Source organism: Canis lupus, chromosome 17 (assembly GCF_003254725.2).
Source record: "Canis lupus dingo isolate Sandy chromosome 17, ASM325472v2, whole genome shotgun sequence".
Lineage (NCBI taxonomy): Eukaryota > Metazoa > Chordata > Mammalia > Carnivora > Canidae > Canis > Canis lupus.
Window position 1 is genome coordinate 21,242,718 of NC_064259.1, and position 24,647 is coordinate 21,267,364.

The 24,647-nt window shown below is 50.7% G+C and overlaps 1 protein-coding gene across 5 annotated transcripts; it reads left to right on the plus strand.

Annotated features, from left to right (window-relative positions):
* Positions 1-62: 62 nt before the first annotated feature.
* CAD (carbamoyl-phosphate synthetase 2, aspartate transcarbamylase, and dihydroorotase) lies at positions 63-22,858 on the plus strand. 5 transcript variants are annotated; one of them, XM_025454369.3, is made up of 45 exons: positions 66-345; positions 605-744; positions 2,511-2,640; positions 3,505-3,647; positions 3,821-3,962; positions 4,164-4,335; positions 4,547-4,732; positions 4,914-5,026; positions 5,356-5,501; positions 5,762-5,893; positions 5,986-6,219; positions 6,349-6,570; positions 6,775-6,963; positions 7,212-7,336; positions 7,510-7,640; positions 10,806-10,918; positions 11,559-11,803; positions 12,001-12,247; positions 12,640-12,738; positions 12,918-13,142; positions 13,220-13,402; positions 13,611-13,829; positions 14,111-14,278; positions 14,874-15,056; positions 15,194-15,298; positions 15,729-15,968; positions 16,209-16,290; positions 16,575-16,741; positions 16,885-17,049; positions 17,229-17,360; positions 17,576-17,777; positions 18,139-18,329; positions 18,428-18,568; positions 18,762-18,863; positions 19,341-19,437; positions 19,684-19,734; positions 20,028-20,072; positions 20,177-20,346; positions 20,458-20,532; positions 21,040-21,252; positions 21,430-21,555; positions 21,755-21,910; positions 21,995-22,096; positions 22,299-22,393; positions 22,494-22,858. In XM_025454369.3, the coding sequence occupies exons 1-45, from the start codon at positions 264-266 to the stop codon at positions 22,594-22,596; spliced, it is 6,729 nt and encodes a 2,242-aa protein (XP_025310154.1). In that variant the 5' UTR covers positions 66-263; the 3' UTR covers positions 22,597-22,858. The 5 variants fall into 5 exon arrangements, 2 of the variants coding, with proteins under 2 accessions (XP_025310154.1, XP_025310155.1); XM_025454370.3 differs by lacking the exon at positions 19,684-19,734; XR_007403308.1 differs by lacking the exons at positions 20,177-20,346; positions 21,755-21,910; positions 21,995-22,096; positions 22,299-22,393; positions 22,494-22,858 and having other exon boundaries at positions 64-345.
* Positions 22,859-24,647: the final 1,789 nt, after the last annotated feature.

A 24,647-nucleotide genomic window follows, 5' to 3' on the forward strand; every position in this document is an offset into this window, starting at 1 on the left:
TGGCCACGCTGTTGCAGGCTTGGCCCCGCCCCTTACGTGCTCGGCCCCGCCCCTCACGCTGCCGGCTGCTCGCGCCGCCGCAGTCTGCCGCCGCCCAGCGCGCTTGGAGCTCCTGCGCCTTCCGCGGTCCGCGCTCTAGCCACCGGCGCGGTTAGCCACGTGGACCGACTCCTGGCGCGCCGACCTCACGTGGTTCCAGCATCGGCTGGGGCTTGCTGCGCTTCCCGCTTCTCTGTGCTCGCCCCCGCCTCAGCTCCGTTCCCATGGCGGCCCTGATGTTGGAAGATGGGTCGGTCCTGCGGGGCCAGCCCTTTGGGGCCGCTGTGTCGACTGCCGGGGAAGTGGGTAAGCAAGCTCGGGCCGGCTGCCGACCTCATCCCACTTTCTGCTGCCCCTCTTTGCCCAGCTTGCCCTGCCCAAACCCGCCATTTTCCCGCCTGCACACCCTCCCTCCCACCCCCCTTTGGTGCCCCTGTCCCCACCCCAGCCCCTTTTATCCCTCAAGGTCAAGGCAGCTTCTGCTGAGGCATTGTCATCACCCTGAGCAGTGTTGTGAAGGGTGTCCTGCCCGAGCCCGAGCCCCAGCCCTGCCTTTTTCTTGCAGTGTTTCAAACCGGTATGGTCGGCTACCCCGAGGCTCTCACTGACCCTTCCTACAAAGCACAAATCTTAGTGCTGACATATCCTCTGATCGGCAACTATGGCATCCCCACAGATGAAGTGGATGAGTTCGGTCTCAGTAAGGTAGCCACACCCAATGCTTTCTCTACTTTCCTTTTCAAATCAATGGTTATTAACTGTTAGTCAAATGAAGACATTGACATTGAGTTAGGCATCCTGGAGAGAACAAAGATACACACTGAAGTGTTAAGACAAATCCTACCCAGGACTTGAAGTACTTAGAGAAGCCGGAGCACTGGATGCCAAGCCAAAGAGTAAGGAACCCGCCGCGAAGATTTTTTAGCAGTAGAGTGATGAGGGCAATGCTTTAAGATTACATAATGGGAAAGAGACTGGAAACTGGGGTTACATCCATCCCAGTGAGTCCCAGTTCACCTACCAGTCAAGTTGATAATCATCTTCTAAACGTCCTTTCCTTACTTTGACTCATTTTGTGCCACTTTTTAGTAGAGTTTTTATCTCTAGATAAGAAAACTGAATCTCCTCCCACAGTGAGGTTCCACCTATTCCTCCTCCTTTGGAATCTGGAAACTAAGTTGCACTCTGAAAGTTCAACTAATGAAAAAAAATCAAATTAATAGTGGAAATCCCCCTAGCTTAGGTACAGTATTCCTCAAAGTGCATTTTGTCCTGGTTTCCCAGACTTTGTGAGCCTTTAGTTCTTTAATTCACCCAACACTTAGGATAGGGAACCCTAGGTAAGGGACATACTTTGTTATGCCTGGAAAGGACCATTCCTCCTCACAGATCTATAAATAACACTGCATTCTGGTTTATAATGTGATATGTTGGTTAACATATGGCAATCTTCAGCTTTGTTAGCTGTAGACACACTGACAAAATAATAATTTACAAACCTGCAAAATCAAGGCATTTAACAGAACTAGGATGAGTAAGGCCTTCTAGAGCCTCTAGCCAACCCTGGATGCCTTTGTGGTACATGTACTGTGAACGCACCAGTCTATATGCAGACTAGTCTACCTGGCCATGGAGGAATCTGCCAAACTCCTTTAGATCCCTAAAAAACGGTCTCAGTATCCATCATTTTTTAAACCTCCTACCACTAAACCATATGTGACTTAAGTATGCCATCCCTTCCCACATAAGTGACCCATTTCTCTGTTTAGTTATTAAATGCTTATCTACTGGGTTGCAAAATTTGTGTTTTGTTAAACTGATAATCCCCTACTAAGGGTTGGGGGAAGTGCATAATCATGCCTAGTGTTATACCCTGAACTTTTATTTTTGCTTGGTAAGGTATTGTACGTCTATTTTACATTCTGCTTTTATCATAGCCTGTAATTATGATCTTGTTTATTTGTATGTTGCTTTGTTAATTTTCAGGCTCCTTAAGTAGCAAATTAACAGTGAAGACGGAGACCTTGTCTTTTTGCATACTCACTGCTCCTCCCCCAACATCTCTTAACAATGCCTGGCACTAAGTGGGCACTCAGTAAATGTCGACTGCTACTATGTGTCAGGCACCTTGTTCCTGAGGAGTTCATAGTTCATAGTTCTGTGGTGGAGATACACACACACACACAGTTGTATACAATGTAAAACGCAAGAACAGTGGAAATAAAGTGAGTAAAGAAAGGAAAGGAAAATATCATTTCCAGTTGTTAAAGAGGGCCTGGTGTTCAGTGTTTCATATGGGGAAGACATTGTTGGTAAAAAACAAAAGCACAAGGTGCTTGGTGTGTTAAAGGAATGACCAGGTCGTTCAATGTAGCTGAAGTATATGGTCCCTGCCATACAATGGGTAAAGAAGTTAGGAAGACATGGTCCTGGGCTCCTCACGATTTCTTCCTTCCATCTTCCATCGGCAGTGGTTTGAATCCTCGGGGATCCATGTGGCAGGACTGGTGGTGGGAGAGTGCTGTCCCACGCCCAGCCACTGGAGTGCCACCCGCACCCTGCACCAGTGGCTGCAACAGCATGGCATACCTGGCCTGCAAGGTATGGTGCGAGCAAAATGGTATCTGGGCAGAGCCCAGGTATCCTACCAAGCCCAGGTCTCTTGTGCGTTATTGGAACTTGAGACCAAGGCTATGATAGAATGTATTGGATTTGGAAAGTTTACATTGGGGTCTGGGGATTGGAGAAGAAACAGCTTTTGATCAGATAGAAAATTTCATACATACAAAAGGAAGGAATAATATATAATGAGCCCCCAGCTTCTGTAATCATTAACTCAGGACTAAACTTATTTTACCACTATACCTAGAACCCCCTAATTTTTTCAAAGCAGGTCTCAGACATTGTACCATTTTGTCCACAGATAGTTCACTGTGAAAAAGGGATCCTTTTTAAAACATAACCATAATAACCTTATCATACCTTTAAAAAAAATAACAATTTCTTAATATCAAATATCCAGGCAAAGTTTTCTCCATTATCTAAACGTCTTTTACCGCTTATTTGAGTCTGGATCTAAGTAAGTTCTGTATGTTGCATTTGGTTGATGACTTTTTGATCAATCAGCCTTGTAACCTGTTTGACAAAAACAAGTCAGTTTTCCTTTAGAGAGTCCCACAACCTACATTTTGTTGATTATGTTCCCGTAGCGTCGTTTAGCATGTTCTTTTGTCTCCTGGTATTATTTTCTGTAAACAAATCTAGAAGTCATGGTTCAATTCAGATGTGATATTTTTAGCAAGAATACTTCATGGTAGTGTACTTCCATCAGGATGGCCCAGGATTTTGATGCCCCTAGAACAGCTGTGTGTGACTCAGGGTTCTGGAATGCAGTGCTTCTGAAAGTCTAACCTCATGCATGACTGAGTTGGGGGAGTGTGATCTCAGAGTGTGCTATTTTGACAGGAGTGGATACTCGAGAGCTGACTAAGAAGTTGCGAGAGCAAGGGTCTCTGCTGGGAAAGCTGGTCCAGGATGGGACAGAGCCTTCAGCCCTGCCATTCTTGGACCCCAATGCCCGTCCCCTGGTGCCAGAGGTCTCAATTAAGGTACAGAGGTAGAGTGGGAGAGTGTTGCAAGCTGTAGCACGGTAGTGTTATTCTGCCCATAACTGGGATGGACACTTGGGCAAATCAGAAGAGGCCTCAAAGGCAGGGGTTGGTGTATGTTTATCTGTCCTCATTGATCACAGCTGCCAACTGTTGTGCCATTTATTCCTCAGGCTCCAAGGGTATTCAATGCAGGGGGCACTCCTCGGATCCTTGCTTTGGATTGTGGCCTTAAGTATAATCAGATCCGATGCCTGTGCCAGCGTGGAGCTGAGGTCACTGTGGTACCTTGGGACCACACATTAGACAGCCAGGGTGAGTAGCTGGAGTGTGTACAGGGCTATGGACAGGCAGTGTGGGTAGAAGATCTGTCCCTTGGTCTAGTTGCTATAAGTCAACATGAGTTACAGGGAAGGAGACAGAGATCAGGGCTTTTGCTCTGTTGGTAAGGGCTGCAAGTGTGTCTCTCTCTGGTTAAACTACTGGTTTTGACATCATCTTTTCTGCCCACTCCAGAGTATGAGGGTGTCTTCCTGAGTAATGGCCCTGGTGACCCTGCCTCCTATCCCAGTGTGGTATCCACACTGAGCCGTGTCATATCTGAGCCTAATCCCCGACCTGTCTTCGGGATCTGTCTGGGACACCAGCTGTTGGCCTTAGCCATTGGGGCCAAGACATACAAGATGAGGTGGGACTTGGGAGAGAAAGGGCCCTCACTACTGACCTGAGCGGTGGGGAGTCTCGGGGATGGGAATAGACTTGGTATGCATTAGCGTTGGAACAGGAGCAGGGGCTGGTTGAGGGTCCTGAGGTCAACAGAAGCTGGGTTTGGTACAGTGGTGAAGGGTGGGACGGGGGGTGTGAAAGGGGCCTGTGACTCAGTGTGCTTCCATCTCCAGATACGGAAACCGAGGACATAATCAGCCATGCTTGCTGGTAGGCTCTGGGCGCTGCTTTCTGACATCCCAGAACCATGGGTTTGCTGTGGAAACAGACTCATTGCCAGCAGGATGGCTTCCACTCTTTACCAACGCCAATGATCGTTCCAATGAAGGCATTGTACATGATACCCTGCCATTCTTCAGGTGAGTCTGGGTGATTCTGACAGGGTGACTGAATCTGTAGGACTTGGAAGTCCCGGGGTCTTGAAAATCAAAAAATAAAGCTGAGCAGTGGGCCCCAGCCTTCTATCCTGCTACCTACTCTCAAGACTGCCAATGCCAAGCCAGAGATGATGGCCTTTTTGTGATCCCATCTCTTCAATAGTGTCCAGTTTCACCCAGAGCACCAAGCTGGTCCTTCAGATATGGAGCTTCTTTTTGATATCTTTCTGGAAACTGTGAAAGAAGCCACAGCTGGGAACCCTGGGGGCTGGACAGGTAAGCACCTGAGCAGGACTAGGTTGTATAGAACTAAGAACAGGGTTGGCTCTGGGATGGGCATAAGATGGACATACCTCAGGAAACTGAGATGCGTCTGGGAAGTTAAGGGAATGGACTGGGAAAACAACTGAGCCAAGATTATTAATTTATGCTGTTTCTGTTGAAAGGAGCTCCAGTGTCAGGAGTTCTGGTTTCTCGTCCTGCCCCTGCCACTCATTAGAGGCATGACTTGTTTTGGATCCTTCTGTAAAGTGAAAGAGTTAATGTAGATAATCTCACAGGTTTCATTCAGTTTTAATGTTCTATGACTTTCTTTGGCTCCACAGTTCGTGAGCGGCTCATTGAGCGTCTCTGTCCGCCTGGAATTCCTACCCCCGGCTCTGGGCTTCCACCACCACGAAAGGTTCTGATTTTAGGCTCTGGGGGCCTCTCCATTGGCCAAGCTGGAGAGTTTGACTACTCAGGCTCTCAGGTAAAGCATGTCCGTCTCTGCCCCTCTGGCTCTTGACTCTCAGAAATAGATAGGAATAGATAGGCATGACATTCGTTGTGGAAAGGGAACGAACCAGGAAATCTGGGAAATGTGTGGAAAAGTGAGGTGCTGAGGAATAGGAGTTGGTTATTAGGGTCTGAGAGCACAGGGAGGGAGAGAAGAGACACGCTGGTGGTCCAAGACTGTTGATAGTCATGCTTCTGCAGGCGAGGCTGATAACACCATTTTTGTTTCCCTAGGCAATTAAGGCCCTAAAGGAGGAAAACATCCAGACATTGCTGATCAACCCCAACATTGCCACAGTGCAGACTTCCCAGGGGCTGGCTGACAAAGTCTATTTCCTTCCCATAACACCTCACTATGTAACTCAGGTATGAGGAGGGGACTCATGTGGGCAGGGGGGATCCTGATCCACCTCTGGGGGCCCCCATGGTCCTAATGCTTATTGTTTCTCCTCCCTCAGGTGATCCGCAATGAGCGCCCAGATGGCATATTACTGACTTTTGGGGGCCAAACAGCTCTGAACTGTGGTGTGGAGCTGACCAAGGCCGGAGTATTAGCGCGGTATGGGGTCCGGGTCCTGGGCACACCTGTGGAAACCATTGAACTGACTGAAGATCGGCGTGCCTTTGCCTCCAGGATGGCAGAGATTGGAGAACATGTGGCCCCCAGTGAGGCGGCTAGTTCTCTTGAACAGGTTTGAGGGTGGTTGGGGGAAGGTAGAATGATGTCATTTGCTTTGTATCTTATTTTCTCCGGGGCAAAAAAAGCCTCTGTGCAGCAAGCAGTCGAGGCCTGATCTGTTTGTCTCTTCTGCCCTTTACAGGCCCAAGCAGCTGCTGAGCGGCTGGGGTATCCAGTGCTGGTGCGTGCAGCCTTTGCCCTGGGTGGCCTGGGCTCTGGCTTTGCCTCTAACAGGGACGAGCTCTCTGCTCTTGTGGCTCCCGCTTTTGCCCATACCAGCCAGGTGCTGGTAGACAAGTCCCTGAAGGGATGGAAGGAGATTGAATATGAGGTGGTGAGAGATGCCTATGGCAACTGTGTCACGGTGAGTGATGGAGGTCAGGTGGGAGTAATGTCAGGCTTATGAGCTCTAGTAAGAGTAGAGCCCAAGGCTGAGATCTTTGGGGGCTACATGTCCCTTAGATCCAGGGTGGGTGTAGCCCCAGAAGCAACAGGATCCTGGGATACAGCCTCCTGCCTCTCTTGACTCCCTTTGGCAATGATCTCCATGGGACCTTCCTTTTCACAGGTGTGTAACATGGAGAATTTGGACCCATTGGGCATCCATACTGGTGAGTCCATAGTGGTGGCTCCAAGCCAGACGCTGAATGACAGGGAATACCAGCTCCTGCGGCAGACAGCCATCAAGGTGACGCAGCACCTTGGAATTGTTGGCGAGTGCAACGTGCAGTATGCATTGAACCCCGAATCCGAGCAGGTGAGACTCTAGGTCCTGGAGCTGATATTCTAGCTTTTGGACCCCTATCCGTAATTTTGGGGCCTTTTGATCCTAGAGACCTTGGAGTAGAAGTCAGGATTGTCTGTGCTAGGGGTTGGACTGGGATAGGGGTGGTGTACTTGCTATCCTTCCTTTTGGAAAGGGCTTTGATTTGTGGCCCTTCTGATGCCTCTCTTAGTTGGGCCCTCTGGGCCAGTTATCGGGTGATTCTCTCTCTCTCTTCGCAGTATTACATTATTGAAGTGAATGCCAGGCTCTCCCGCAGCTCCGCCCTGGCCAGTAAGGCCACAGGTTATCCACTGGCCTATGTGGCAGCCAAACTAGCTCTGGGCATCCCTCTGCCTGAGCTCAGGTACGAAAGTGGGGGAAAGATCAGAGGGGTGAGGGGAGCTGAAAAAAACATTCTTGGGACAGGGATTATGAAAAGGACATTGGTCTGGATGTGTGGAGATGGAGGAAGCTATCTGGAAGCTCACTCTTTACATCCCCCACTCTGTCCTGGCACCTCCACATGATGACTCCCAGGAACTCCGTGACAGGGGGAACAGCAGCCTTTGAACCCAGCCTGGATTACTGTGTGGTGAAGATCCCTCGCTGGGACCTCAGCAAGTTCCTTCGTGTCAGCACAAAGATCGGGAGCTGCATGAAGAGCGTTGGTGAGAGAGACACGCCCCAAGAGACCCTTCCCCAGATCACCCTCTGGGATTCCAGCAGTCCTAAGAATTTAGAATGTCCACAGAGTTAGCTTCCTGGCATAGCTTTTCAGGTCCTACATTACCAGCAGCTTGGGAACATGGTTTCTCAGAACTCACAGGGACATTTCAGACTCTATAGTCCTCATCAAGAATGAGAATCAAAGGCATCTAGAAATCTGTGCCAGAATACACATACCACCTCCACTCCCAGATGGTGGGTGTGTCAGAATCTCTGGGATGGGGTGATAGCCATCAGACTAGCTCAGCTCTCCCACCTTACAAATGAGTAGGCTGAAGTCCCCACAGAAGGGAAGTGACATGGCTGAGTAGAGGGTACAGCCAAAAACAGAAAACTAGATCTAGTCGCTAGCTAAGCACACCTGTGTCACACTTTGTTGCCTGTTGTTGGCGAGACCGGGTTCGTGAAGCTCTACCCACAGCTTCATCACTAGACTGTTAATGCCAGTGACAGTTTGTTCTCTGTGCGAATTTAAATACTGATGCTTCGGGGAAGTGAGGCCTACTGTTCTATGAACGCTTCGCCATCCAAGTCAGCGTAGTGGTAGCCAGTATCAGCCCATTTCCACCAGGCACTTTCTGCCACGGTCACCAATATTTTTTTTTTCAATACAACGTTTAAGAGCAGAACAGGACATCTGAGACCTTGTTCATAAAAACAAGGAAATTTTGTAGTGAACCATGAATGAGTGTAACGGTCAACATCCAAGTAGTGGTTGAATTGTGCTGGAATTAAGTTAACGTGCTTCCCTACAGTGTCCCTTTAAGACACCCTAGACTGTTCTAAAACATTTCAGCCAAAGCATTTCACATACCACAGTGCCTCCAGCTAGGGATAAGAAAGAGCATTTCATTGTGTTCTGAATTTCCATTAAAAGAAATAGTGACTTTTTTTTTTTTTTAAGATTTTATTTATTAGAAAGAGAACACAAGCAGGAAGGAGGCACAGAGGAAGAGGGAGAAGCATACTCCCTGCTGAGCAGGGAGCTTGAAGTAGGGCTCCTTCCCAGGACCCTGGGTTCATGACCTGAGCTAAAGCCAGACACATAACCAGCTAAGCCACTCAAGTGACCCAAGAGCAATAGTAGCCTTTAAACAAGCAAGTCTAAGTAAGCTCAGATATTATTTTGGAATTTTTAGAAATCTTACAAGACTGCCAAGTTGTTCCTTCTGGAGATGAATTTCTGTTACATGAAAATTATAATAAACATGGGAATGAAGCCATAATTAAATTGTTGGTAAAAAGAAGTAGACTGAAAATGTGACAAAGATTGATTCCCAGATGAGACATTTAAATGTTTTATATCTTTTCAGTTGTTCTTTAAATGTGATCTTTGATAACTTTTTGTAACTTTTATTTATTTATTTTTTAATTCTTTTTTTTTTTAATTTTTTTTTTTTTTAATTTTTATTTATTTATGATAGTCACAGAGAGAGAGAGAGGCGCAGAGACACAGGCAGAGGGAGAAGCAGGCTCCATGCACCGGGAGCCCGATGTGGGATTCGATCCCGGGTCTCCAGGATCGCGCCCTGGGCCAAAGGCAGGCGCCAAACCGCTGCGCCACCCAGGGATCCCCATTTTTGTAACTTTTATTAAATAAGTGAGATACGTGAACCATTGGGAAATTAGCAAAGTAGTTGAACCAAACCAAAAAAGAGTAGTTATTTATAATCATTGTCACACAGAGATTAATTTGGGTATATATATGATTTCAGAATCTTCCCAGGTGTGCATATATGAATATGTTGGGTTTCTCTTTTGCCCTTTTATAATATACACTTTTATAATATAACCATGTTACAAAGGAATTGAAGAAAATCAATTATCCACTTCCCTAACACTATTAGCATTTTAATGTTTTAAGATTCTTTTAAAGGGGTGCCTGGGTGGCTCAATTGGTAAATCATCTGCCTTCGGCTCAGGTTATGATCCCCCGGGTCCTGGGGTTGAGCCCTACATTGGACTCCCTGCTCAGTGAAGGGCCTGCTTTTCCCTCTCCCGCCATTTATTGCTTCCCCTCCTTGTGTGTGTTCTTTCTCTCTCTCTGTCAAGTAAATAAAATCTTAAAAAAAAAAAAAAGTTCTTTTAAAGAATTAGGATCGTAAATAGAAAAATATAATTGGTAAGAAATACTTGAAGACCCTAGGGTAAATTTAAATTGTCAGAGGATATCACAAAACTTTATAGAAGATAAAATCAGTAGGCAGACCCAGAAGGTTGTAGAGACAGAGGAGTTCCTTCTTGTTAATAGAAATCTATGTAAAATGAGGTAACATTTTTATGAACAAAAATTATTTAAAACAGTTATACTTCTTGGAAGGTGGTTAAACTTCTACTGTGTATTATAAAACACAAACTTCGGTGGAGTAAGTAATATTTATCAAGGGCCAGAAAATTCTCCCTATGCATTATCCCTGGACTTGTGAAAATTCATCCTAAGGAAGTAGTCCAAAGACTGAAGACATCACAGCCTCGCTTAGAAGGATAAACACTTCAAAGTTAGGTGTTCTTCCATAAGTAAGCAGTTATGTTATGGTAAATCATAGAGGAATTAAACTGCTCCCACAGAGCAATGTGGGAACAAGCTTATGATGAGGGAAAAGGCAGTATAGAAACTATACGTACACTATGATCATGTATAAAAACATACATTTGGAAAAAGTCCAGGAAGAGATACTCTAAAATGAGAATTGTAAACATGACTATCTCTGGATGGATTCAAAGAATAGTAGGATCATCTTCTATTATCAGGCCTGTTGAGAAATTTGAAAGGATGAGACAGATCCCAGATGGTCACACATCACAACAGGAATAAAGCAAGTAACTGGGTAACCATCAGGGGTCAGGCCACTCTGATAAACTATAGCATGTTCTAGTATCTCTATGTCCGTTTAAGGCATTTTAATTCTGTGGCTACTAATAAACGCAAACTACGAAAATGGTAAGGAGAGGAACTTCAATTTAAGATTCCTTAATAATGAAACACCATACATACCACCACTATGGGACCTGTCCCAAGAACCTCCCAGAGACCTGACTAAATCATAGAAATTTCTGGGCAGCTCCTCCTGCCTCCAGGCCCTCAGTCCTTATATCCTGTTCTTTAGGTGAAGTTATGGGCATTGGGCGTTCTTTTGAGGAGGCCTTCCAGAAGGCTCTTCGCATGGTGGATGAGAACTGTGTGGGCTTTGATCACACAGTAAAGCCGGTCAGTGATATGGTGAGTGGCTCCTTTCCCCTGGCAGCAGCCCTGAAGTGGGTGCTTCTTTCCCCAGGCCATGGACTTAGTACCTCTAAGAGCAGTAGTCATTACTGGACATTTGCTATATTTCCACTTTGTTGAGAATTTTGTGGTTTATCTCCTCTGTCATTATAAGAGGATGTATTCTTTTTTTTTTTTTAAGATTTTATTCATGAGAGAGAGGCAGAGACACAGGCATAGAGAGGAGCAGGCTCCATGCAGGAAGCCCCATGTGGGTGGGACTCAATCCGGGGACTCCAGGATCACGCTCTGAGCCAAAGGCATACGCTTAACCGCTGAGCCACCCAGGCATCCCAAGAGGACGTATTCTTAAACTTGTTTCTACAGACAATGAAACAGGCCTAGAGAATTTGTGGAACTTGCTAATACAGTAGCTACACAGCCAGAAAGAGGCAGAGCCAGGATTTGCCTATAGGCTTTTGCAATTACAGAGTTTTTGGTCTGGCTCCTTTTCTACAGCTTCCTTTCCTAAAACAGTGGTACTCCTGCTCTCAGGCTTTTTGAGGTACTAAAAGTAGATTGGGAATATTTTGCTTAACATTTGGCCATCTCCCTCTCCACAATCCTTCCATATCCATCTGTCTGCCCTCCCCATTAGGAGTTGGAGACACCAACTGATAAGCGGATCTTTGTGGTGGCAGCTGCTCTGTGGGCTGGCTATTCGGTGGAGCGGCTGTACCAACTCACGCGCATCGACCGCTGGTTCCTGCACCGGATGAAGAGGATTATAGCACATGCCCAGCTGCTGGAACAGCATCGTGGACAGCCTTTGCCCCCAGACCTGCTGCACCAGGCCAAGCGCCTTGGCTTCTCAGACAAGCAGATTGCCCTTGCTGTTCTGAGGTCAGAGGTGGTGGTGAGGTCGGGCCTTGGGCTGAGGATGTGGGACAGAGAATCTTTATACTAGTAAGGGGCCCGTAGAAGCTTTGGAGGCTTCTGACCTTCATCCCTGAAATATTTTCCTCTCAGATCCCTGTCCTGGGATCTCAGTCTGTAGCCTACTCCCAGGGCGTATAGTTTTGACCCTTCTTCTTCTTTAGCACAGAGCTGGCTGTTCGCAAGCTGCGTCAGGAACTGGGGATCTGCCCGGCGGTGAAACAGATTGACACAGTTGCAGCTGAGTGGCCAGCCCAGACAAATTATTTGTACCTGACATACTGGGGAACCACGCACGACCTCACCTTTCGAACGCCACACGTCCTGGTCCTTGGCTCTGGCGTCTACCGTATAGGCTCCAGCGTTGAGTTTGACTGGTGTGCTGTGGGCTGCATCCGGCAGCTCCGAAAGGTCCAAGAGCTAGTCTTTCATACTGTTTTCTTTACTGTTCCATTCAGTTCCAGCAATTGCCTTCCACTCCCATTTAATCCTGGTGCTTTCTATTAATTCCTACACTTACATCTATCTTAGGGCTTTGGGAGGAGTGTGGTGGTGAGGTAGGAGTGAGGGAGTCCTCCCCTTAGGCCGTCTTGTGTCCCTCACAGGGCATGTATCTTTTCTCCAGCACTTTGTACCTACTTCTCTAATACCTACAGTGCTGATCCTACTTCCCTCCCAAGGAGGGTGTCCCTTACAGCCATTTCAGAAAAAGCTGAGGTGCTCTTTGAAGTACGGGTTTTGCCTGTTTCTCCATGTTCTTCCTCCCACCTCCTCGCTAAATCTCATTTCCCTCTCTATCACAGATGGGATATAAGACCATCATGGTGAACTACAACCCAGAGACAGTCAGCACTGATTATGACATGTGTGACCGACTCTACTTTGATGAGATCTCTTTTGAGGTGAGAGGGATGAAGACTGCTCATTAGCCTGGGTGGCCAGGGTCAAGTGGGAGTGGCTGGCTGACCTAAGATTCTTTGCAGCTTGGGTTTGAGGGGAAGTAGAGGGTGAGGAACAGTGAGCAGGAATGCTTGGATCCCTGACCACTTAGTCCTTCACTCTATTCTCCTCTTGAACTAAGGTGGTGATGGACATCTATGAGCTAGAGAACCCTGAAGGCGTGATCCTGTCCATGGGTGGGCAGCTGCCCAACAACATGGCCATGGCTTTGCATCGGCAGCAGTGCCGGGTGCTGGGCACTTCTCCGGAAGCCATCGACTCAGCTGAGAACCGTTTCAAATTCTCCCGGCTCCTAGATACCATTGGTATCAGCCAGCCTCAGTGGAGGGAGCTCAGTGACCTAGAGGTGGGCTGGGGCCAGGTGGGAGGCTGGAAGCTGGATTAAGTCATGGTTGAGTGTAACCAACCCAGCTGCACCCTTAGTCTGCTCGCCAGTTCTGCCAGACGGTGGGGTACCCCTGCGTTGTGCGCCCCTCCTATGTGCTAAGCGGCGCTGCTATGAATGTGGCCTACACCGATGGGGACCTGGAGCGTTTCCTGAGCAGTGCGGCAGCCGTCTCTAAGGAGCACCCTGTGGTCATCTCTAAGTTCATCCAGGAGGCCAAGGTAGGGCTGCAAACAAAAGAAGTCTCTGAGGGCAGGCTCTCCAGCCTGGGTGGAGACTCCCCCCTCTAGCCCTACAGCACTTTATGGGCACAGTGGACTGGGAAGGATGGCTTGTACCAAGGCTCTTAAAGGAAGGGAGCTCCCTGGGGCAAGTGGGAGAAGAAATTGGCCCCTGCTCTGGAGCACATTGCCCTCACATCCCCACTAGGAGATTGACGTGGATGCTGTGGCCCGTGATGGTGTGGTGGCAGCCATTGCCATCTCTGAGCATGTGGAGAATGCAGGTGTACATTCAGGTGATGCCACGCTGGTGACCCCACCTCAAGACATCACTGCCAAAACCCTGGAGCGGATTAAAGCCATCGTGCACGCTGTGGGCCAGGAGCTGCAGGTCACAGGACCCTTCAATCTGCAGCTCATTGCCAAGGTAGAAAGAGGGGGCTAAAGGAGGGGACTAAAGGATCTTAGCACCTCCTTATTCTGTGGAGCCACGCTGCCAGTAAGCAGCCCATGTCCTGCCTTCATTGGAGTAGATCTGAAAGTGGCAGGAAAGGGGGCCTTGCTAGAGCCCACAGTGTTGTCGGGGTTTGTGACAGTCCATCACCCTGACCCCTGTTCCCGATTGCTGACCCCCAGAGTGGTAGGTCAGGGGAGTAATGTCAGCAAGCCCAGCCTGTGCAAGGACTGACCACTCCCTCTCTGCCCCAGGATGACCAACTGAAAGTCATCGAATGCAACGTGCGTGTCTCTCGCTCCTTCCCTTTCGTCTCCAAGACACTTGGTGTGGACCTAGTAGCACTGGCCACCCGGGTCATCATGGGGGAAGAAGTGGAACCTGTGGGGCTCATGACTGGCTCCGGAGTCGTGGGGGTGAAGGTATGGAGAACTGAAACCTGGAGGTTAGCTATCAGAAGCCAAGGGAGACAGTAGGTGAGGGTTCACTCATACATAGCACAAGCACAAACCAAGCAACTCTTGTGGGCAGTGCATCACTGGGCCATCCGTAAAGGCGATGAGATGGTATTTGTCCCTGAGGAGCTCACGCTCTAGTAATGGGAGGCAAGGGAAATTGGGTCCAAAAACTGCTTCTGTATCAGTCTGTGATAAATCTACATGGTAGAGACGAGAATAAAATGCTGAAGGAGTTTACAAACAAGAGATGCCCCTTCCAAAAGGGTGACCTGGGAAGGCCTAGGAGGAGAGGTGGTACCTGAATTGAGTCCTGAAGGACAGTCAGGACATTTGATTTACAGAGCTTGTTGAGGAAGTGTTCCAAGGCCTACGAATAGGCCTTGTGGAAAGGAATAAGTGAGTGGAAACCGAGTGGTAATAAGCAGGAGACTGACCGATGTAGTGCACAGGCACAGCAGCTGCAGAGAAGGCTAATCTTGCCATTTGGATGAGACCAAAGGGAAGGGGCAAGGAGAGGTGGTCCCCTCCTGCCATGGCCTCTCTCGTCCTGCTCCCTCAGGTCCCTCAGTTCTCGTTTTCCCGTCTGGCGGGTGCTGATGTGGTGTTGGGTGTGGAGATGACCAGTACCGGGGAAGTGGCTGGCTTTGGGGAGAGCCGCTGCGAGGCATACCTCAAGGCCATGCTAAGCACTGGCTTTAAGATCCCCAAGAAGAACATCTTGCTGACCATTGGCAGCTATAAGGTACCGACTCTGGGAAGGGGGGGAATGGGTGCTGCCCAGAGAGGTGGGGGCAGGTGGCCTTGGCTCTCTGAGCCTCGGCTGTCCTTGCAGGGGAAGTCAGGAGAGACACAACCTCATCCTCCTTCTGCTTGGTTCAGAACAAAAGTGAGCTGCTCCCAACCGTGCGGCTGCTGGAGAGCCTTGGCTACAGCCTTTACGCCAGTCTGGGCACTGCTGACTTCTATACGGAGCACGGCGTCAAGGTACAGGGGTTCCTGCAGCCTACCCCGCGTTGTACCAGAGAATTATCTCTGTGTTCCCCAGCTTTTATTGTTGTACAAGTCCTGTGTGTTCCATGTAGGGCAAATGGAACGTATAGAGAAGCAAGGGAAAAAGTGTCTTATGGTTTCTTTACCACTGTTAACATCCTGATGTGTTTCTTTCCAGGGGAGTATTTCTATACATACACGTGCAGGCTCATACTGCACAGAGCCCTTGGTAACCATTGAGTAGATGTCTTTCCTGTCAGGAAATATGATTTGCTGGGAGCAGAGAGAGCCAGCCCTGGTCCCCACCCCGTGGATCCTCAGTCTCCTCCTCATGGGTTCCTGGGCCACCTGTAATCCCTTTAGGCTGTCCTTTCTGATTCCTGCCAGGCTCAGGTTAGCCCTTGACCATGTCTCTGGGGCATAGGTAACAGCTGTGGACTGGCACTTTGAGGAGGCAGTGGATGGTGAATGCCCACCACAGCGAAGCATCTTGGAGCAGCTGGCTGAGAATCACTTTGAACTAGTGATAAACCTATCGATGCGTGGGGCTGGGGGCCGGCGTCTTTCTTCCTTCGTCACCAAGGGCTACCGCACCCGGCGCCTGGCTGCTGACTTCTCCGTGCCCCTCATCATTGATATCAAGTGCACCAAACTGTTTGTGGAGGTGACTGGGGCCTGGGTGCTTGGGAGGGCAACAGCCAGTTTTAGTGGGGCAGGGGGAAGTGAGTGTGTCATGGGGCTAGGAAATCTCAGGATGAAGTAGTTATGGTAATAAGCAGGCATTTTGGCTGCAGAGAGAGGGAAGGTGGATGGAGAGAAGTAGAGCCTGGTTTATGGGAAAACCCAGTCACTACCTACGACTCCCAGGATGCCCTTAAATCAGAGCTGTGGTTTTCATTTGCAGGCACTAGGCCAGATTGGGCCAGCCCCTCCTTTGAAGGTGCACGTTGACTGTATGACCTCCCAAAAGCTCGTGCGACTACCTGGTAAGTGTATATTTTGGGAGAACCTGGCTTTTGCACTCTGGTAGCAGTTGGCACAGATCCTGGCTGTGGGGTCCACACCCTGCCTGGACGGCATAGAGTTTGAGGGCCAGAATCTTTCTTTTTGAGCTCTTTTCTCCCACCATCTGCCATACCCTTGACTGAGAAAGCTCACCACCTCTCCGCTCATTTCAGCTGCTCATTTTCCTGCCACCCCAGTTCAAGTCTTTGATGTCCTTTGTGTCTCTGAACTGTCCTCTAATCTTGCCACATCCATGTTCTTCCAGGATTAATTGACATCCATGTGCACCTTCGGGAACCAGGGGGCACACACAAGGAGGACTTTGCCTCAGGCACGGCTGCTGCCCTGGCTGGGGGCATTACTATGGTATGCGCCATGCCAAACACCCGGCCCCCCATCATTGATGCACCAGCCCTGGCCCTGGCCCAGAAGGTGAGCGCTGGCACTCCAGCTTCATGGTGACCCAGATGTGTCCCTACCTGCCTCTCAGACCCTTCCTCCCTCTGCCCCTCCCAGAAGTCTGGGGTCCCTGGCATGGATGTCAATGGGCCTTATCTCATATGTATCCCCTTCAGCTGGCAGAAGCTGGTGCCCGCTGTGACTTTACCTTATTTCTCGGAGCCTCGTCAGAAAATGCAGGGACCCTGGGTGCTGTGGCTGGGTCTGCTGCTGGGTTAAAGCTCTACCTCAACGAGACCTTCTCTGAGCTTCGGTTGGACAATGTGGCCCAGTGGATGGAGGTAGGGAGTGGGCTGGTGGGAGGAGGCAACCAAACTTTGCCTCTTAGCTTGAGGAGCGCACATCAGAGGCTAACATCAGTGAAGTGTCAAGAGCTCTGTGAGGGCTCTGGGCTGGGCTCTAATGACCTTAGATAATTAAAGGTTCTACATGCTCCCTGATAAATTCTTTCTGTCCCCAGCACTTTGAGACATGGCCATCCCACCTCCCCATCGTGGCCCACGCAGAGAGGCAGAATGTCGCTGCCATCCTCATGGTGGCCCAACTGACCCAGAGATCAGTACACATATGTCACGTGGCTCGGAAGGAGGAGGTGAGAGTACTTCAGAGGTCCAGTGTCCCTTCTGCTTTCCCAGTAATACCAAGAGGTCAGGCTACTCCTTGTGGGGACCAGCGGTTGGGGAGCATGGAACCAGCCCCCTCAAACATGTCTGCCCCATAACTTTCCTAGAGGGGGTGTCAGATGCAGGGACTCTGTAGGGTAGGGCATGAGGGAGGCCTCCTCAGATCTCCCCACTTTCCCCCCAGATCCTGCTGATTAAAGCTGCAAAGGCACGGGGGCTGCCAGTGACTTGTGAGGTGGCACCCCACCATCTATTTCTGAGCTGCGATGACCTGGAACGCTTGGGGCCAGGGAAGGGGGAGGTCCGGCCGGAGCTTGGGTCCCGCCAGGACGTGGAGGCCCTATGGGAGAACATGGCTGTCATCGACTGCTTCGCCTCAGACCATGGTGAGAGGGCCCGTAGTGTACCTCTCTGCCCAGCAGGGCTCATCCCCCAGCTCAGGGCCTCTGGGCTCTGGGGGCTGGGACTTGATCTGTGTAGCATAGCACTTGGGCTGTGATGGGTGTGCGGTAAGTACTCCCTGAAGGAACGGACAAGCAAATGAGTAAAATTATAAATGAGAGAAGGCAGGTAAAAGGTATGGTCCCCAAAAAGATGGCAGCTGTCCTGGTTTACCTGTTTTCCTTATAAGCAGAAGAGGTTAGCATCGGGGCCAGTAAGTCAGTGCAGTCCCAGTCCCAGTGGCCTGTGTGACTTCCCAGACGTGGAGATGATTGGGCCTGAGGGTACTGTTCTCTTCGCTCCCAGCCCCTCACACCTTGGAGGAGAAGTGTGGGCCCCGGCCTCCCCCTGGCTTCCCAGGGCTGGAAACCATGCTGCCACTGCTGCTGACAGCAGTCAGTGAGGGCCGGCTGAGTCTGGATGACCTGCTGCAGCGGCTGCACCACAATCCCCGCCGGATCTTCCACCTGCCTCCGCAGGAGGACACCTATGTGGAGGTGTGGGCAAGTGGGCCTGGGGTGGGGTGGGCAGCTCTGCAGCCTGTAGCTATCCTGTGGTGTGGCCCTACCCTCGTGTATCCCGTGACTCTGGGCAGGTGGATCTGGAGCACGAATGGACCATCCCCAGCCACATGCCCTTCTCCAAGGCGCACTGGACACCCTTTGAAGGGCAGAAGGTGAAGGGCACCGTCCGCCGTGTGGTCCTCCGAGGAGAGGTGGCCTATATCGACGGGCAGGTATGTGTGTGGCCCAAGCCCCATCCCAGTCACAGTTTCCTGTGTGCCATTGTCCTGCTGCCCCAGCACTTCTCTGTGGGTAGGCAAGGGTCCCTTGAGGTGCTTTTCCTCTTTGGTGGTTTGCACTCCTGTGAGGCCTCAGTCTAGCTCTTTGCCCCCTGCTCATTCTCCTGCCCCTGCCCTCTGCCTGCAGGTCTTGGTGCCCCCGGGCTATGGACAGGATGTCCGCAAGTGGCCTCAGGGAACTGTTCCCCAGCTGGCACCCCCAGCCCCTGCCGCCAGTGAGATCACCACGGTATCCACAGTGCTCCGGGATCAGGGTGGGTGTGTTGGGGGATGCAGCCAGGGACCTGGCTAGCAGCACATATGTTTTCATAGGTGATTTAGGGGGTGGAAGGCTCTGCACTTGACACTTAAAATTTCCACCATCTACCTCTTTGCTGTAAAACATAGAATAAGCTCTCAATTTAGGAGGTTACCTACCCAGGGGAAACAGGTAACCCATTAACCCAACCAGGGATCGAAACACAGGTACCCAACCAGGGATGGATTCATCTAGAGGCCTGTCATGGGGCTAGCACACACCTCTGAAAGGTTAGGTGATCTCCCTCCATCAAGGACAGCGTAGCAGAAGGATGGGCCTGAGGGGATGTGATGGAGAATGGGATCCAGTCCATCCTCACCACGGACAGTGAGCAGTTTGGCATTTCTTAAGGGATTGAACTTGAGAGTTGGGTCAGTACATTTCAAAACACTAGGCCTCTGTCTCCAGACGCCTGAGAGACCCCGTCGGGCAGTCCCAGGGCTTCCTGATGGCCGCTTCCACCTGCCACCCCGAATTCACCGAGCCTCTGATCCAGGTCTGCCAGGTAAGACAGAGATCCTATGATGTAGAGGATGGGGCCACTTGGACTTAGAGATGTGTAGAGACAGGCTCCTCTTCCCCCACAGTGTCCCTGATAGACTGGGGTCACTTTTGTTCACTTACTGTGTTCTTCCTGCCATCCCCTCATCCTAGTCTGATCCTCTGTACCCTCCTTTGCCTAAAGCAGTCTGCCCAGAGTGAGGTAGGCACCCCACAGCTTCTTCTTACGGCCCTTTCTTGTTGTGGGCAGCTGTGTTCCTCCGCCCGGGAGCTGGGATCCCACGGGGCAGCAGAACGTGGGGTAAATCCAGGTTGTTGGTTGGTGTGAGCCTGGCCGTTCCCCTTGCCTAGGATCCCCTGGCCACCTGGGGGGGCCCTGGGAGGGCACCATTGCCCACACAGAGCAGCCCCCATGGGAAATCACTTGTGTGCCCCCGGGGCTGCTGGTCCTTCTTGTTTTCCCCTAACCTGCTATAGCTACTGTTGTGTGAGTTGGTTTAACACAGACGCTGTGATCCAGAGTGTGGGGAAATGGGAGCTCTTCACAGACCTTAGTTACAGACTTACATCTTTCCTGTTTCCCTGTTTTTGTAGCTGAGGAGCCAAAGGAAAAGTCGTCTCGGAAGGCAGCTGAGCCAGGTGAGACTCCCCTGAAACATACGCTCACCTTGGGGACCTGTCTCATCTGGCCTGTGTAGGAGGAACCCTCTGACCCACCTCTTCTGCCCCGTCCCTCACTGCAGAGCTGATGGGAACTCTTGATGGCACCTGCTACCCTCCACCACCAGTACCTAGACAGGCGTCACCCCAGAACCTGGGGACCCCTGGCCTGCTGCACCCCCAGACCTCACCCCTGCTGCACTCATTAGTGGGTCAACATATCCTGTCTGTCCAGCAATTCACCAAGGATCAGGTGCCTGGGGGAGGGAGGATGGGGCCACCCAGAGCTTTGAGAATCTGAAAAGTTGGGGTAGGACCTCTGAGGGCCACTGCCTTTCCAGCTGACTTTGAGGGTCTTTCTTAGATGTCTCACCTGTTCAATGTGGCACACACGCTGCGTATGATGGTACAGAAGGAGCGAAGCCTCGACATACTCAAGGTCAGGGTCAGGGCTGTGGGTTATGGGTCCAGGATCCTGTCAGCAGGGATCTCCCTCTTCCACAGGAGGTCCCTTCATGTAAATCTAAATGCTCTACAATGTGTTACTTAGCTTTCTCTACTCTGGAAGGTTCTGTTACCCTAGGCACCCCTCAGCCCCCATGTCTGGTCTCTGAGTATTTAACTGACTTACAAGGCCCTGAGAGCCAGTGTATCAGCCTGATCTGGTCATTTGGTCTATGAATATGTATTCACGGGATAGAACTGGGGTGTTTCCTTCATCCCCAGAGAATGAGAGTATCTCATTCAAATACCTAGTAGTGGTTTCTTTGGAGGTGGAGCCTTTAACTCAGCGTGACACTGATGGAAATGTCAAGGTTAGGACAGGTCACGAGGAGGTTTGCAGGGAGAGGTTCCCTCCTGTGTAAGTCGGGGAAGCAAGCAGCAGCCTGTGCTTTCCCCAGGATGAACACACCCATGTTCACTTTGAGTCTTGCCCTCCCGCCAGGGGAAGGTAATGGCCTCCATGTTCTACGAGGTGAGCACACGCACCAGCAGCTCCTTTGCTGCAGCCATGGCCCGGCTGGGGGGCGCTGTGCTCAGCTTCTCAGAAGCCACATCTTCGGTCCAGAAGGGTGAATCCCTGGCTGACTCAGTGCAGACCATGAGCTGCTATGCCGACGTCGTCGTGCTTCGGCATCCCCAGCCTGGAGCAGTGGAGGTGAGGCAAGCTACACACTGGAACAGGGTTCATGAGGATGGATCTAGGGACATGACTGCAAGTCTCTGTCTGGGCCAGACAGGGAAGGGGACCCAGGAAGAGTGGGGCTTGGGCAAGGAGCGGGGGCCACTGAGATGCAGAAGACAAGGTTCTCCTTTCTTGTTCTCATGTTCACAGCTGGCAGCCAAGCACTGCCGGAGGCCAGTGATCAATGCTGGGGATGGGGTTGGAGAGCATCCCACCCAGGCCCTGCTGGACATCTTCACCATCCGGGAGGAGCTTGGGACTGTCAATGGCATGACGGTGAGGGTAGTGGGTCAGGGTTAGAGGCCTGCCAGGGGTAGGTCTGGAGAGTGAGGCAGCTGGGAAGTACCTTCTCTGCTCCAAAGCATGCTGCATGCAGCAAGGGGGCCTATATCCTGGTCCTGAGTCTGAAAGCTTTGAAGCGGGAGGGCAGGTGCTTGATCTGAGGGCCCTCTTGGTGATTGGCTTCCTCCCCTAGATCACAATGGTGGGGGACCTGAAGCATGGACGCACAGTGCATTCTCTGGCCTGCCTGCTCACCCAGTACCGTGTCAGCCTGCGTTATGTGGCCCCTCCCAGCCTGCGCATGCCATCCAATGTGCGGGCCTTTGTGGCGGCCCGTGGCACCAAGCAGGTGAGCCCAGGAGGCCATGAGGGACATGGTTTGGGCAGTGAGAGCCTGGCACTGCATTCACTCTGGTTCTGCCTCACCCTCCAGGAGGAATTTGAGAGCATTGAGGAAGCCCTGCCCGACACTGATGTGCTCTACATGACTCGAATCCAGAAGGAACGCTTTGAGTCTAGCCAGGAGTATGAAGCTGTGAGTGCCGCGGTTGAGGGGAGGCCGGGGCTGGAGCTTCGAGGCATCCAAATTAGTGGATGGGACGGCTGGAAGCTTGATCAGGCCTCTTGGTTGTGATAACCATGTGTGGCTGTGGAAGGGATCCTGGAGGAATCCAGGCTTATGGCCACACAGCCACCCCAGCCCTGAGACACTGACATGGCCCCTGTCTGCCTCACAGTGCTTTGGCCAGTTCATCCTCACTCCCCACATCATGACACGGGCCAAGAAGAAGATGGTGGTGATGCACCCAATGCCTCGAGTCAATGAGATCAGGTGACATGACTTTAGAATTGAGGCTACACTGGGGGTGGGCACCTGGTCTAAGACAGTCCATCTTGTGGGCTGTGTGCTAACCATTGTCCTTCTCTTGCAGTGTGGAGGTGGACTCAGACCCCCGAGCAGCCTACTTCCGCCAGGCCGAGAATGGCATGTACATACGCATGGCTCTGTTAGCCACTGTGCTGGGCCGCTTCTAGGGCTTGACTCCTCAGATTCTTCTTGTCAGGCCCAGCTGCTGGGCATGAAATCGGTGCCCCCCACGGGGGCAGCACACTTAGGAGATGCTCTGGGGCGTCCAGATAGCTCATGTGCCCATATGCACATCTGCAGACCACGTGTCAGGCACTGGACTGGACTGGAGTGTTCTAGCATGGGGGTGGGGCCCCGTCTCCCTTAATGTACCGCAAACCTGTAAAGTCATTTTTCTACTGACTAAATAAACAGCTAAGCTGCTTGTAAGTGCCTGCTTCCTCACATGTATCCTGGCTTCAGCAGAGGATGCTAGTTTAATGGGCAGGACTTTCTTCTGGAACTTGAGAACGGTTTCCCAAATCCAAGAGCAGCCTTACTGGGCAGGCTCTTGCTTTGGCCAGGGCCAAGCAGCCAGGCTCAGCATTTTCAGAGCCGTGGCTCTCTGGGGTCTGGGCAGGAATGTGCTGTTCTGTTGGTGCGGAGTCCTGTGCTGCACTGAGCCATAGCCCACTGTCTTTCCTCAATAAATTTGCACTCAAAATTCTGATGCAAGTTACAGGGTACTATCTGGCAAGGCCTTTCCTCTTCTTCCCTCTGTGGTCAGTCCTTTTCTTCAGTGGTTGAGGTGGCCCTTGTGTCCTCAAAACCTGGTCTTGGAATTCACGTGCCGTCACTGTTAGGAGCCCCTCCTACCTACTATCCCTGGGAGCCTCTGGCTGACACTGGACTTCCCAGACTGGACCAGGGGCACAGGGGCAGATGCCATGGAGGGCTGAAGAGCACTTGGCTTAGAAACCTTGGGCTTAGGGACTGGGGTAAAGTAGCTCATGTGTCTTTGCAGGTCAGGGCTTCTGTGGATCATAAAAGTGTATGAGCTATTCTGTTCCATTCCATGAACTTTAGTAGCATTAAAGAAATTTCTTAATTCAGCAGACTTGACTTACCACCCTACCTCCCACCCCTAAGGATGAACAAGATCACTTGAGGCCTCAGCTAATAAGGCATCCGATGATCTCTACAGACTGGACTGCCACATGCTGGCTGGCACGTGGTGGTCCAAAGTGCACCAGCATCATTCAGGAAGAACCCACTTCCTGCAAAGAGCTATTAGCATGTTACAGAGATGGGAAAGAAGGGACTCATTTTTTGAAAACGATGTGAGCACAAACTTCCACATATTCTCATGTAATCTTAGTATCCACTTTCTAACCATTTTACAGATGCTGAAACTGGCTCATAAACAAAAAGTTACCAGGTGGCTTACCCAGAGTTACATAGCTAAGATTCATATGTGGGACCACTTGAGTTCAAACCCATCTTTCTAGTAAAACAAAAAGGAAAGAGTCACTTCAGGCTTTAAGGGCATCCAAAACCAGAGTGAGAGAAAAGCTGCCAAATCTAAAGCAGAGAATGAGGCTAAGGTATCTGGGGAGCCAGTTTTCAGAAGAGAGATCAACACAAACCCGGGCTCCTGTCCATGGAGTAGGGTTTGAGCCATTACCCGAGAAAAGGGCAGGCCCAGGCAGGTGGGATGAGAAGAGAATATTTTTGCCAGCACAGCTTGAACACAGGAGTAACCCTGGGTCTGGAGCACTGAGGAGGGGCTCTACACCTGGACCCAGCAGAGCACTCTGGCTTTGACTGTTAGGGTTGGGGGAAGCCACAGACCAGACAAAGAGGTTTGGGTGTGCATTCCAACAGAAACAGAATTCATAACCACAGGCCCTGTTGGAGGGAGGGTGGGACTAGGTATAACTCCATCAGCTCCTGCAGAGCTGGGACCTGGCTTCCTGGCCCTGGCCCTGACCCTGACAAGTTCTCTCACAGGGGGCCTGGAGGACTTTGTGGGTTAGAAAGAGTATCATTTAGAGAACACTTATCCTTTCTAGAGCTTCAGTTACCCTTCTGAGGTTATTCAAACAAATCAAGAGATTATTTTCCCAAGTACCTGGGAACGTGTCACACACAGATTCCCACAGAACTCGGAGAGCCTAGTCCTCAAGTAGAAGGGTTTGTGCCAAACAGCACACACATTCTACTCAGTTGCTAAGTGGTG